The sequence below is a fragment of the Gymnoscopelus braueri genome, assembly GCF_963280865.1.
Source record: "Gymnoscopelus braueri genome assembly, chromosome: 13".
NCBI lineage: Eukaryota > Metazoa > Chordata > Actinopteri > Myctophiformes > Myctophidae > Gymnoscopelus > Gymnoscopelus braueri.
The window spans coordinates 35438439-35453092 of record NC_137615.1 but is presented as its reverse complement, the minus strand read 5'-3'; the positions used below and the strand labels follow the sequence as shown (position 1 = coordinate 35453092).

At 43.0% G+C, this 14654-nt stretch overlaps 2 protein-coding genes across 2 annotated transcripts in view; both read right to left on the bottom strand.

Moving 5' to 3' along the window:
- Nucleotides 1-3296: 3296 nt before the first annotated feature.
- LOC308099175 (serine protease 27-like) lies at nucleotides 3297-7704 on the bottom strand. Its single transcript, XM_080447795.1, has 7 exons — nucleotides 7576-7704; nucleotides 6485-6665; nucleotides 5851-6107; nucleotides 5481-5623; nucleotides 4578-4818; nucleotides 4221-4286; nucleotides 3297-3725 (listed from the first exon to the last, which is right to left on the bottom strand). Exons 1-6 carry the CDS (start codon nucleotides 7646-7648, stop codon nucleotides 4249-4251), a joined length of 933 nt encoding a protein of 310 aa, XP_080303921.1. The 5' UTR covers nucleotides 7649-7704; the 3' UTR covers nucleotides 3297-3725; nucleotides 4221-4248.
- A 4150-nt stretch (nucleotides 7705-11854) lies between these two features.
- Nucleotides 11855-14654, bottom strand: part of mapk8ip3 (mitogen-activated protein kinase 8 interacting protein 3) — a 58347-nt gene continuing 55547 nt past the window's right edge. The window contains exons 31-33 of the mRNA XM_080447323.1: nucleotides 13217-13381; nucleotides 12675-12821; nucleotides 11855-12036 (exon numbers count right to left, since the gene is read on the bottom strand). Coding sequence (XP_080303449.1) covers nucleotides 11909-12036; nucleotides 12675-12821; nucleotides 13217-13381 — 440 coding nt within the window. The 3' untranslated portion in view covers nucleotides 11855-11908. The remainder of the gene's footprint in view (nucleotides 12037-12674; nucleotides 12822-13216; nucleotides 13382-14654) is intronic.

Here is a 14654-nt window from a genome sequence, read left to right as displayed (position 1 = left end):
CACACAGCACGCACGCACGCACACACACAGATAAAGAGACAGACAGACAGACAGACAGACAGACAGAGAGAGAGAGACAAAGAGAGAGACAGACAGACAGAGAAAGAGGGAGAGAGAGAGAGAGAGAGAGAGAGAGAGAGAGAGAGAGAGAGAGGGAGACAGACAGACAGACAGACAGAGAGAGACAAAGAGAGAGACAGACAGACAGAGAAAGAGGGAGAGACAGACAGACAGACAGACAGACAGAGAGAGAGAGAGAGAGAGAGAGAGAGAGGGAGACAGACAGACAGACAGACAGACAGACAGACAGACAGACAGAGAGACAGACAGAGAGACAGACAGAGACAGACAGAGAGACAGACAAAGAGCAAGACAGACAGACAGACAGACAGACAGAGAGACAGACAGAGAGACAGACAGAGACAGACAGAGAGACAGACAGATAGACAGACAGACAGACAGACAGACAGACAGACAGACAGACAGACAGACAGACAGACAGACAATTCAAAGGATCTTGGCATAACTGTTTACATTCATGCCAATAAAGCTATTTGAAATTAAATTAATTGAGAGAGAGAGAGGGCTGCAGAGACCATCGGTTTGGTCAGATTTTAGATTTCTATTCCCCAGTTCAAATATGATTCTTTTGGGGGGTCACGGACTGAAAAGGTTGAGAACCACTGCACTAGGGGGCCAGCACAACTTGTTCGCGATGGTTTTTGAAAACCTTATGACCATACCTAACACCATGCCAACAATTAAAAACTTGTCACTAAGTGCAGTCTTTATGAATTCCCTCCAAGCTACTGAGCAACACACCCCTAACTTCTCCCCCCTGTACAGCAATCAGCTGGGTGAAGCTGAAAACTGAAATTCCCCTGCGGGAGCAAATAGGTACCAATGACTTATTGTTTTCCATATTGTCCAGCTGTAATGAACTGAAACTGATCAATATGCCTGGTGCATACAGCAAAGGTCCTCATGTTGATATGTCGGATTGAATGTTTTTGTCAATTCACACCTTTATGGAATACCATTGACTACCTAATTGTACTGGAATTGTTAAAAAAAAAACATTTCCTAAAGCTTGCTTTGCCATTTGCATTGAATGTTTTCTGTGCTTTTGACAAAACATACAATAGAAAGCTTCAGATGACACCACTTGTTGTTTTCACCGCACAAATATGTTTGAAATGTAATCCACACAGATAAAGAGAACAACGTATACGTTTACATTATTTTTTCATTACAATCTGCAGACTGTCAACACACTACCAGTGTTGTGTGAGGATCCACAGATTGGCCACCTGCTACCTGCCTGTTCAGAAAGGCCTTAAATACCTGTGTCACGTATGACATCACTCTATCCCTGCCTCCCTTCAGGGGCTACATGTGTTACAAGTAAAAGTCTATCTATTCTCATGTTGCTTGAGTAAAATAATAATAATAAACGGGTGTGGACACAGCAATGATAGGCTATTTGATTCTTCTTATAGCAATCTGATAATCAAATGTACCAAACCTTTCTCAGTTCATACTCTAGTGCAGGGGGTCTGGGACTCCTAGGGGTCCTCAGAGTTACTACAGGGGGGCCACCAAATCTTTGTGTGATAGGATATTTTTATTTACAATAAGCACATGAACCCTAGCATCCCTATACTGGGGGGAGGGGGTGGGGGCATTCACCTGCTCACAACGCAGCGTCACAGGTAGATCTGCTATTTTTGGCAAAGAGGTTTGGTGTAGAGTGAAAAAAGAGCGCAGCAAGTACAAATAAAGTTTACTAAGTATTGAGGGTGGTTAAATGTCTGAATATGTCTGAATATGCACATGAAAAAATACATTAACATGAATGCAAGATATTAAAGGTAGAGTAAGTGATTTTCTCTGGTTAAAATAAGTGTTGAATAGCTCTATATTCTGATGGTACTCATTGCTATAGAGTGTTTGTTCAGTAACAGGAGTCTCCATGTCTCTCCAGCTCTTTATTAAACAGAACATGCATTTTCAGGTTGGGATACCAATTGTATCCAATCAGGATAGAGAACTCAGTCAGGATACAGATTAAACAAGTGAAACTGGAAGCGAGGACACAAAGAAATGATCATACGAAATTGTAACTGAAACACTATACTGATACTCTCTCCTGATTGGCTGAACATGTGTTCTTCTGTTTATTAAAGAGCTAGAGAGATAGGGAGACCCCTGTGACTGAACACTCTATATCGATGAATACTATCAGAATATAGTGCTTTAACCTTTCAAAACAAAAAAATTTTGCCATGATGACCATACATACTGTATCTCTTGAACAATAGCACCACCGTGTGTTCGTTTTAAGAACGTGTGAGACAGGAAACATATCAAGGCTTACTGTAATAACTGTTGTATCTGTGTCATTGTGTAATGTCAAATTAACATGAATTGAATGTGTAGAAATGTTAAGTGGATCCTGATGTGAACACAAAACAAACTCTAAATGCATACAAGGCAGGCCCTGTCTTCACCACAAAGGTATAATAAGTGATGCGATGTGAGAGTGTGGTCTAGCCAACACCAGCTCGGGACTCCTGAATCGCTGCCCTCCACACTCTCCTATCTAGCATCAGGGTATTGAGCTCTACAGTGTTGTTAGCTAAACGGTCGTGCCGCAGTGCGTGTACGTAGATGGTGCGCTTCTAGCCTTTCCTAGATTCCTAGATAATAGTGCAGTAGGCCTACTAAGGACAGTGCAAGTGTAGAAATCGAAATAAGTAGGCTACTATCTATATACAGACAATTTGGAATTTGGAATTACATACTGTATGGGTTAGGTTACTCAGATAGATTAGGATAAGGATATATAACTATGTTGCATCCAACGGATGCAACATAGTTATATATCATATCATTGAACATAGAATGGGAGAATACATTATCCCAGTTTTCCCCAAATCATACTGGTCTCTGTTTTGAAAAATGCTGGAGCAATATTTAAGCTTGATTAGCTGAAAGGTAGAAGATCACCATATCCCATTCTAAAAGATTGCAATCTATTGAACTGTAGTTATTGATCATTAACCACTTAAGCCCTATTTTATACTTCAAACATTCGAAAATAGACAGATGAATGAACAATGAGGATTTGACTGTTTACTTGATATCTGTGATGCATTGCAAAAACATTAATGAAGGAATGGCATGTTGCAAATGACATTGAATAAATTATGAAAATAAAGAGTACAGTACTTGCAGCAGGAATTGAAAGAATGAAAGTATTACAACTTCTGATGTCAGGCACGCAGAACGCGTGTCCATTTATTTCACACTTTACACTCACACTGACAACACAACACACATACCTCTTCCCCCCAAAGCCCCGCCTAAAGAACCTTGGTGAATTAAGAGAGTCACTACATACTTTTACTTTTGGTACTTTAAGTATATTTTGAAAGGACTTTTACTTGTAACAGAGTAAGTCTAAATTTACTTAAAGTAAAAATGTACTTCTTGCACCATTGCTTCATGCTGGTGGAGAAGGACGGGTAGTCGGGCGCGGGGGGGGGGTTGAGGGCTCTTGGAAGTTTCTTGAGCGGAAGCCAGGGAAGGTTGGAGGACTGCTGTGTTGTGGTCTTTGCAGTGGGTGCAGGTGTAATGCGAGCAGATGAGTGCTGAACATGTTGGAGTTGAAGTAGTCAAGCCAGGCTTTTGTGATCAGACTCTTCTCCTCCTTAGTCCATGACCTGGAAACAGACAAAAAGGACAAAGAGCATGTATTTATTCATCTAATTTAATCTAGACCATTAGTCCAAAAATATTTTTTACAAAAATGGTGAGACCATGAAAGCTGCGATTTAAGGGTTATACGGAGTGAACTGATTTAATATTTGCGTCTACAAACACAAACAGTCATGAATGTTTCAATACGAATGAACATTGTCAGGGGTATCACAGAATTATGACTGTCTCTGCGTCTATGCCTTTCACCATGCCTGCACTTCCCACAATTCTGGTGGGGGCGGTGTGTGTGTGTGTGTGTGTGTGTGTGTGTGTGTGTGTGTGTGTGTGTGTGTGTGTGTGTGTGTGTGTGTGTGTGTGTGTGTGTGTGTGTGTGTGTGTGTGTGTGTGTGTGTACAGTATGCGTGGGGAGGTTGGAATGGAATGTATACACAATAAAATCAGTGTAATCTTAATCTTACTCTGAGAGTGTACACATTGAATGAAATTGCAAACCTTACCTCCCAACATCCGCTCGCCTCCCAACATTCACTCCTTCTCACTGTACTGATCAAGGTCAGCCGGGTCTGAGGACGAGACATAAGGGAGACATACACAAATTACAGCCTTCACTGACTGTGTACCTGATCATTAAACCATAAACAGACAAACAGCACTATATTGGTGGAAGTCAGATTAATACAGACAGAGTACATTAAAGACAGAAATCGCATCCAAATGGAACCTTATCGGGTCTTTAACTCTGAGAGCGTGAAATGGACCCTCCCATTTGTACGCTCCCAGAGTAATGGGGGTCCTTGAAATTAAAAGGTTCGAGAACCACTGGTCCAGGACTGTATTACTCCAAACAAACCCACCTTCAACAGCAGCTGGCAGACCGGGGCGGGTAGAGCTGCTCTCAGCGTCTGGCACTCTGGACTCAAACCGGACGAAGCACAGGCCAGTTTTGGCGATGGACGCGATCCACATCTCGCACCGGTCCACTCTGGCGTAGACGCCGGGCAGCCTGGGACGAGCACAGCCATAACCCCAGCTCACAACTCCAGACTGGACCCAGTCAGAGCCGTATTTGCTGACCATTGGACCTCCAGAATCGCCCTGATAAAGACAGAAATTAACATTGTTTTACTCTTCAGTTCTACTCAGTTACGGCTAAGGTATAAAATGAATGGCATTTTATGTTTCAAATCTTTTTTATTGTGAAGCACAGGGTTATATTATACATTTGTTCATATGGATTGCTTCCTTTTTTTTTTTTTAAACAAAAACCAACAGACATACACACAAAACGAATACACTCAAACTTAAGCAAAAAACAAAGGGACCCTCCCGCCTCCCTTCCCCCTCCCCAGAAGTGCTGCCCCAGATTACGTGCGACACAGGTCATCCACAAGGATTAGCCTATCAACCTTTAAGAAAGGAGACTAAAGGCTTCCAAATCTTTTCAAAATCTTTCAGTTTGTCTTTGAGTATAAATCTAATTCTTTCTAAATGTAAGGATTCTGTCATCTCGGTGAGCCAGAGTTTGATTGTGGGGGCCTCTTTCTTCTTCCAAAATAATAGTATCAATTTTTTTGCAGCGATAAGGCCGTATGAGAGAAGGCGCTGTTGAGATAATTGTAGTTTCTTCATCCCTTCTGATACTCCCAAGATGACTAACACTGGGTCTGGATCTATCTCTACCTCTAGTATATTGGAAAATAGTCTGAATATCTCTATCCAGAAATTCTGTAGGTTGGGACATGAATGGCATTTTATACCTGACATGAGTCTTTGCCTCCTTCCAGCAAACCAGCACAGATCATGTCCTCTGTGATACGTCCTGGATAGCGATCGTTGCAGACTTCGTTGTCGACAACTGGAACCTGGACTTGCTGCAGAACCTTAGGGGGCGGCAGAGGGACTGTAGATAGAGACAATAGACAGTAGAACAATCTTGTCAGTCTGCAGCCTCTCACTGTAGTGGCTGCCATAGACAGTTAGGTATAGTATTAATCACATGCAACCATGTGCCCTTTTTTTGGGCATGTTGTATTAAAACTCGGCAGTCTGTCAACACATGATTCAATGGAATTCTACAGTACTTAGCAGCCAAATTTGATGTACTTTGACATGTGATGTCATGCTCACCTCCCTCGTCGATGTTCCCCCAGCCAAGGACCCAGCTGGGAGTGCCGTTGCTGAACACACTGTCAGTGGCTGCCAGACACACAGGTCTGATCTTGTCATTGAACGGGACAGGTGAAGCCAGCCGGAGCAGAGCCGTGTCGTTGGCAGCAGTGTAAGGGTCATATCCTGGATGACGCACAATTTCAGCAACATCTCTGGACACTCCATTTGGACCAGTCAGGTCTCGCTTCCCCAAGACAACGCGCAGATGTTCTGGCCTGGAAAAGAGAAATATAAACGTCCCAGTGAAATGTTATATTGCTTGTCTTTCTGTGTCAATGTTTTTAGTTTCTTTGTTTGTTTCAAAAATGTTAAAAAACTGTGAAACTAGCAGATCTACAAGCTCACAACGTGTCACATTGCAACACGCTGTGGGCTTGTAGATAGGCTATTTTCGCTGTGTTTGAAATGGGGTTACTGATGATAATTCATAACGATTGTTTTTTTTTCTTTCTTTTTTTAAGTTTGGGTCTAAACTGAAAAGAATGAGCTCAACATTTTGTGGAACCGCTGCTCTTAGAAGTTGTTTGTCCTATCACAGTCAAGCCCCCGCTGCTATAGGCTATAAATAACTTGATGAGTGCGTCTCATTTACCGTGTGTATCGGCCGTAGCAGTGAGCAGCAGAGAGAACCCATTCACTGTTGATCAGGGAACCACCGCAACCATGACTACCATACTTCTCAACACTGACCGTGAAGGGCCAACTTCCTTCCTCGGCATCCTCGCCTCCAACTATAAAGTCGGAGGTGTTGAAGGATGGACCAGGACCAGAACCTGGAGAAGAGATCAGTCATCAGTGATATAGATACATATATAATGTATAGAGTATATATTGGACCCCATTATGAAGTTACATTTACAGTCACAAAGCAATAGGCCTGCTATACACCAATCAAGGGTTAAAAAGTGAAATATAGCAAGCTTATTCTGTCCTAAATTCACCTGGCCTTGTAAACAGGGGCGTTTCTGGCGAAGACATTCACACCAAAGGAAGGAAGCAGGGAGGGAGGGAGTGTATACCATTCCCCATGCCTGCAATGTGCAGGCATGCACTGTGCGATCACTTATAACCAGGTTGTAGCTACTGAATCTCCTAAAATGCATCCTATCCTGTCCATACATCGAAATGTCCGTGTGAAGTCCTTTTAAAATGCCAATTAATAATCAGTGTAACTTTCTGTGGATTTAACAAGTTCTCACATGTTGCATAGAGGCTTAGAAAGTGTAAATTGCAAACACTATTTGCATGGCAGCACGTCATGCAATTTTCATTTTGCAGAGTGGGCTACAGTATTATTAGGCTATGCTACGTCTTAACATAATTGCGTAAAGACACACATACTTATTCAACAAACTAAATTCTCTAAATAACATTTTGACTTTCCAGCTGTTTAGGCTTAATTTTAATCTTAATTAAATTCTGTAAAGTAAAGTCTGTACAAACAAGTGGCTCGACTTACTTAATTGTGGCATATGATTGAAAATAATATAATGCAATTAATATAATGAATATGTGGGTTAAACTTGTATTAAAATGTGGGAATGAATTATATCTTGTGGTGACAAATTAATTAATATTAGGGAACAATGAATATTAAGTTGCCACGACAGGGAAGATCATATCAAAATAATATAGGCCCCATGTGCATAAATACAGCATAAAAAGTAGATTAGGCCCACTTACTGATTTTCTGTGTCTGGATTGCAGGCAGGAGGAACGGCATCATTCCCAGAAAAATGTGAACGGTTGTCATCATTTTTCTGTTGTGGGTGCTCTCTGGTAAGTCTGCTCTTCTCTGGTAGTCTGCTTTCCCAACTTATCTCTGCACTAGTAAGTTAGTCTCACTTATGAATAAATGGTAGTGGGGGGCGTGGATGACGCGCATCCAGCCCACGCCCAGCCCACGCCCATCCAGCCCACATCCAGCGCACGCACAGTCGCACGCACGCACGCACGCACGCACGCACGCACGCACGCACGCACGCACGCACGCACGCACGCACGCACGCACGCACGCACGCACGCACGCACGCACACACACACACACAGACACACAGATAAAGAGACAGACAAAGAGACAGACAGACAGACAGACAGACAGACAGACAGACAGACAGACAGACAGAGAGAGGGAGACAGACAGACAGACAAAGAGCAAGACAGAGACAGACAGACAGACAGACAGACAGACAGACAGACAGACAGACAGACAGACAGACAGACAGACAGACAGACAGACAGACAGACAATTCAAAGGATCTTGGCATAACTGTTTACATTCATGCCAATAAAGCTATTTGAAATTAAATTAATTGAGAGAGAGAGAGGGCTGCAGAGACCATCGGTTTGGTCAGATTTTAGATTTCTAGGTGGTGAAAGAGGGTGAAATTATGTTTTTTCCCATATTCAGTGACACAGGTGTGTAAGGCTTCGAAGGTGTCTCAGGGTCAAGATTCCACAACTACTACCCACAACATTGACACTGACACTATGTTACTCTGATAGGTCAAGACCTTTCAAATGATGTCTCTACTGTAGTCTTTTGTGCTTTCCTTTACTGTGCCTTTTGTGTTGTATGGACCGGACCCTCTGGAGAAGTGTGTGTGTGTGTGTGTGTGTGTGTGTGTGTGTGTGTGTGTGGGGGGGGGGGGGGGGGGGTTTAAATGAAATGGCCATCAGGGGTGTTGGTGCATACAACGAAGGTCCTACTGTTGGGGCGGCCATAGCTGAGTGGTTAGTGAGCCCGCCTAGGGAACCAGCTGGCCCTGGTTGCCCCAGGTTCGATTCCAGGCTATCCCAGCATATGTGCCGATGATATGAAATTTGTCCCTGAGCAAGACTCTTAACCCCAATTGCTCACAGGTTCTCATTGGAAACAAGACCGCAAGGACTTTCATGAACGACCTGTTAAAAGCAATTATCCTTATCCTTACTGTATGTTGATAAATTACATCAGATTGAAGGTTTTTGTCAATTCACACATGAAATACCATTGGCTATGTAACTGTAATTGTCCAAAACAAAACATGTCCTAAACCTTGCTATGCCATTTGGATTGACAGTTTTCTGTGCTTTAGACAAAAACACACAATAGACTAGAATAGAATTCACAAAAAGCTTCAGACAACACAATTTTTCTTTTTTGGCTTTTTTTTTTTAGTTTTCAGCGCACAAATATGTTTAATATTTAATCCACACAGATAAAGAGATCAACATATGAGTATAGTGACAACACGCCGTCACCGCTTGACAACAGCCAGTCACATGAAGACATAGTGTTGGGGGAAATAACATAATGAGCCCCCCATTTCATACAATTCTCATCTCTGGATCTCCCCCCCCAATCTACACACTGTAATGTGGTAAACCGGTTCCATTCATACACTCTCTTTGAGTTTACAAACCTTTTTTGTACACTTTCAGAATTACAAACCTGCACGAGGCGGTGGTTCTCAACCTTTTCAGGCTGCGACCCCCCCAAATAATCATATTTGAACTGGGGACCCCCCCCCAAATAATCATATTTGAACAGGGACCCCCCCCCCCCCCCAAAATAATCATATTTGAACTGGGGACCCCCACCCTGACAAGCACTTGGAATTGTAGAGGTTGAGCCATTACATTTAGTTTGACTCAGTTCCGCGGATAAATATTGTGAAAATAGCAGATCTACAAGCTCACAACGCCTTGCCACACGAGGCGTTGTGAGCTTGTAGATCGGCTATTTTCAAAAATCACAATCTTTGCCTCTTTCTTATATTATTTGACAATTTGGCGAACGTTTTTTTTTTTTTGTAATATAGTTTGTTGATTACTTTCGTTGCAGTAATGGTCCCTCCCCACAAATCCCGTCGGGGGGCTCCCTGGGGGCCCCCGACCCACAGGTTGAGGACCACTGCTGTAAAGGGACCCATTTTGGTTCCAATCAGCTTCAGTGCAGCTCGTCGTCCAGACATCTCTACTTTAACACTTTGGTTTCAGCTCCACCCTTGTGGCCTGTTCTGCGCGTTTCAACAACCTAATGTATTGTTCACGTTTCACCTCCCACAGTCACATCTCACCCTAAATGGCCACGTTCACAAGTGCTGTTGCACTTCCTATATTAACCGTCACATTTTTACAAATCTTCCACCATACAGTACGTGTTTTCTTTTGGGTGGGGGGATATGGCATGCCGATTTGTCATTCAATAATTACAATAATTAAGACATGCCCATGAGGCTTTCAGTCGCTTTCTCAGTCACACAAATTTGAGTCCGATTTAACTTCCTCCACTAACCCTCGGCCGTATAACCCCCTTTTTGAATCCCCTAAAATCCTTAGACCAAAACAGAGATCAATGACTTTTCACCAGATTGCTTACAGACACACAGTTTTTGTTTTTTCTTTTCTCTCTCCCTCTGTTTAATCTAAATCTGATCTGGCTTTCTGATTTAGCCACAGACCCCACAAGCCCCCCCCCCCATAACTCTGAAAGTGTACAAATCAACCATATAGACCACTCACTGGTAGGCAAAAGGTCAGAACTGGGACCCGCCAACAACAGTCTGCCTCACATTTAGGCTATGTGTCCAAATCGAGGGTCAACCTGTACTGGAAGAATGCTTATTATAATGCTTTTATGCATGTGAAAATTATATCTATAAAAAAAAAAAGTTTCACATGCCTTAAACAGTGTAGCGTATCTCTCCGGAGAGACCTTGAACAATCTATGAGCTCCCTATGAAAGAACTCTTGTTTGTTATCTCTGTTCGAAAAAGGAGTATGACTGTCTCCAGATAAAATGCTCTTTTAATGAACTAAAATGTCCTCACATTCAAGGAGTTGGCCTGCACAATATGATCACAATAGTATTTCTGTCTGCACAGTAACATGCAGTATGAATACACATGCAGCTGTATCAGTATACAGTTATACCACACAAATCTTTATTCATTAACTTTTATAGGCTTTCTGTCACATGTTCCAGTTCTTAAACTCAACCCATTAATTATGTTCTGGCCTGGAAAAAGATCGGGCCGAGTCCAATCGTACTTTGCCGACCCCTGAAATAAACCCTTACGGGTCCATTTGGTTCCATTTGTACGCTCTCAGAGATACAGATCAGTAAAGGTCCATTTGGTACCCAACTATCAGCAATAGCTGGGGACCCCCTGGACCCCCTCAAGGACCCCTGGGGAGGGGGGGGCATTCCCCTGACCTCACTTTGAGAACCACTGCCTTTAAAGGGCAACTTTGCTGATTTGTAACCTGAATCCTACAGTTCTGTTGCTTAAAGGCCTGATTATACTGCGTCCATGCAGCTGCAAGGGTCCGTGTCTGCTTCCAGGCAAATGAAAGACTTTCTCCATTCTCAAACGATTTAATGTCAAGATTGGTAATAAGCCACAAACCCCCATAACTCTTGAGAGTTACAGACATGTAAGGGTCCCTTGGGGTTCCTTACTGTCAATCATTTAGCCATGATCTGGTGATGAAACCTACACTGTGCAGACCCCAGCAGACACCGGACATGGACGGTATCATTTGGCCTTTACTGACAGACCTTCACATGTCCGCCTCGCTACAAGAATGACAGAAGATCTGCAACGTTGCCCTTTAAGATAACGGTGGCGAGGGCAAACCGTTAAATGGAATAACCTTGGGGGGCTGATGCAGGACATTTGAGGTAAATATAGGAGATACAGTTGTACTTACAAGGTGGATACGAGGGCAATGACAGAAGAGGGAGGTAGTTATGAGGCTGGGTTACTCATGAAGAAAGGACAGAAATAGGATGGTGGTGATAAGGTTACTGAATCAGATGAGGTACTTACAAGGCAATAAAGATAGTTACAAGTGGTGGTGGGGGGGGGGGGGGCAGAATAGTTACAGGGATAGATAGATACAGGTCTTGGAGGGTCATTTCAGAGCCAAGAGGGAACTTTTACATGACCGGGGATAAAGTACAAGGTTTGGGGGGGCTACGGGTGGTGGGTTGTCTCTGAGGAAACGCGTGGGTGCGGAGGGATACACGTCACTCTGGGACGTAGGACACCTGCCACACGATGATGTGACTCCGTTCAGCTTTGCACAAGGCAGGTTTCATCTGTTGTGGAGCTCCTGTGTTCTCCCCTTCCTCCGTCTCGTCATCCTCACCATCACCTGAGGAAAGCGCGCACGCGTTACGAATTGTAACCACATCATCCATGTTTTATGCTATTCAAAAAGCAGACAGATGTACAAGCTCACAGCGAGCTTGTACATCTGCTATTTTTTACCTTTTTTAAAGTGTATTTTGATGCCAATACATTTGCACTTTCACTCAAGTCAAATTTCGAATACACAAGGGTTGATACTAACTAAAGACAAGGTTTGCTTTCAGGCAGGTGCGGTTGAGTGGAGAAGCAACCATCTTTAGTTTGCTATAAACACAACACGAGATATCTGTCTATAAACATTGAACGTGGCTAGAGTGCTCTCTCTCTCTCCCTCTCCCCCACGCGCGCACACACACACACACACACACACACACACAGTGTTTCATGTACTTTAGCCACTCATTCCCTATAATAGTTCCCTATTATAGATTAACAAGATTAATCAAACTAATCGAGTTAATCGATTGGAAAAAAGTCAAGGATAATTGATCATTTAATAAAGTAATCGAGGAATAATCAATCCCTATTTTGGGCATGCCATTACAGTCGAGATCTTTCAAAAACGTTCAAAAACTTGACTTGCAGGACACCATTGTGTGATGAAGTGAAGAACACGTGTGTTTATTTAAGTATTCCTCTCACCAATACGGAAGTCGATGTAACCTTCTCCTCCACTCAGTACCAACACATTGTGAACAGTCTGTGCTTCCGCCTCTGGGGGCGCCGTGGAGCCCTGCCCTTCTGATGGACTATCCAACACGCTTCCATTCAGCGTCGCCAAAACATTTCCTGCAAAGAAAAGCATTGCGTTACTTCATGCAGGGCACGGGAGTCGTATACGCCTCAGCCACGCTTTCCTACACACCAATCACACCTCATTCCCTCAACAAGGCAGTCCGTTTTAATACGGCTCCCTCCTACATTGGATCTCTGCTTTTCAATTGCTTCCACAATCTGCTGCTGCTGGCAAAGCTTGCCTCCACCACCCCAGCCTCCACCTTAAAGTTCATAGTTCTTGCAATACTCAAACGGGGGGTCTCTCTCTCCCTATCTAGCCCCCCACCCCCCTCTCTCTCTCTCGCACGCACGCACGCACGCACTCACTCACTCACACTCACAACACAAACATAAGAAGCTGAAATATGGAGATACAAGGTTTCTGCCAGACAGCGACGAACACCAACCTGGCACAGAGACAAAGAACTTCACAGCATCGCGGTGTCCATGGAAACAGAGCTGTGCCTGCGCCATTGAACAGTACGGGATGAAACTACCGGTGCTCTTCTCGGAGCTGTCGTCCCCATACACGTGGATCACGCCTCCAGAGGACGTAGGCGACACCTTATTGGCTGAAGGAGTGAGAGAGAGGGAGTGACAGTAAACAACTGTGTCACAAAAAAATAAAAACAAAACAAAACAAAACAAAAGAACTTGGACAAATGCGAGAAAATCAGCTACAGGCCATCATCCAAACAACATAAGAAAAACATTCAAAGTAGGGCTGGGCAATTAATGGAAAATATATAGAAACCGACATTTAGATCCTCTAGCCCACTTAATCTTGCTCACGTGGGTTAACCCATTAAAACCAGGGAAGCATCTGTGTCAAATTTTAGATTGTAGCATTGGCTATCCAAAAATAGCAGATCTACAAGCTTGTACATCTGCTATTTTTGAAAATTTTTGGAAAAAATCTTGAAAGTGTTTGAAACATTCTGAAAGTGTTCAGATACGAAAATGTTTGAGAACTGATTGATTTAGAAGGCATTTGTAGAATCGGCCTCAGGTCTTAATGGGTTAATGGAATAATGGAGAAGCAGCACTGTTTTCTTATACAGTATATCAATGAATCAACACAAAAACATTTTTATAGTTTCTATAATCACTTAAATCGACCAATCATTCCTGCGGAAATGGCAGATGTGCAAGCTTACAACACCAATGACAACTCTACAATGTCAAAATGAAAATGAGAAAATATTTTTCATAAATCATATTTCTGGCATGCAGTCGCATCATGCAGGAACCTCTTAAACCCCCATAGTAGGAAATTAATTCACGATTACGCCAACATCATGAGTCACAAGTTACGATAAACAATGACAAACAGGTTTTGTACTTGTGTGCAATATGGGCTATGAGGCAACCATCAATAGCATGCAGACAAACAAAATGGCTTCTCTGACGCAAAATAAAGAAACTCAATTATTGCACGGCCAAACTGCTTCAGGGAATCTTTTCAAAGGGACAGAAAGGGATGACTGTGTGCCTGATAGATCCATAACAGATCCATCTTTACCAAAACAAAGTGACCCATTTTCTCTTCCTGACAGTCCAATCTTATGTGTCAGATTTTGTTTTATTGTTACACCATTGATACATAACATCTGTATGATACACGTTTCGGTCTGAGCGACCGAAACGTTGGATCTTAAATAAATGTCTTTGTAAGTGAAGATAGTGTGCGGGACTCCCTCTCGACCCAGGTAGGATGCGTAAATTACGTCAGATTTCGGTGCTATATAGGCTCTCTGCACAGCAGCCAAATTGGAAAGAAATTGGGGTTCCTTACTACCATCATCTGTTTTTACATTTGGATCCCCCTGGAACCCCACTGTGAAT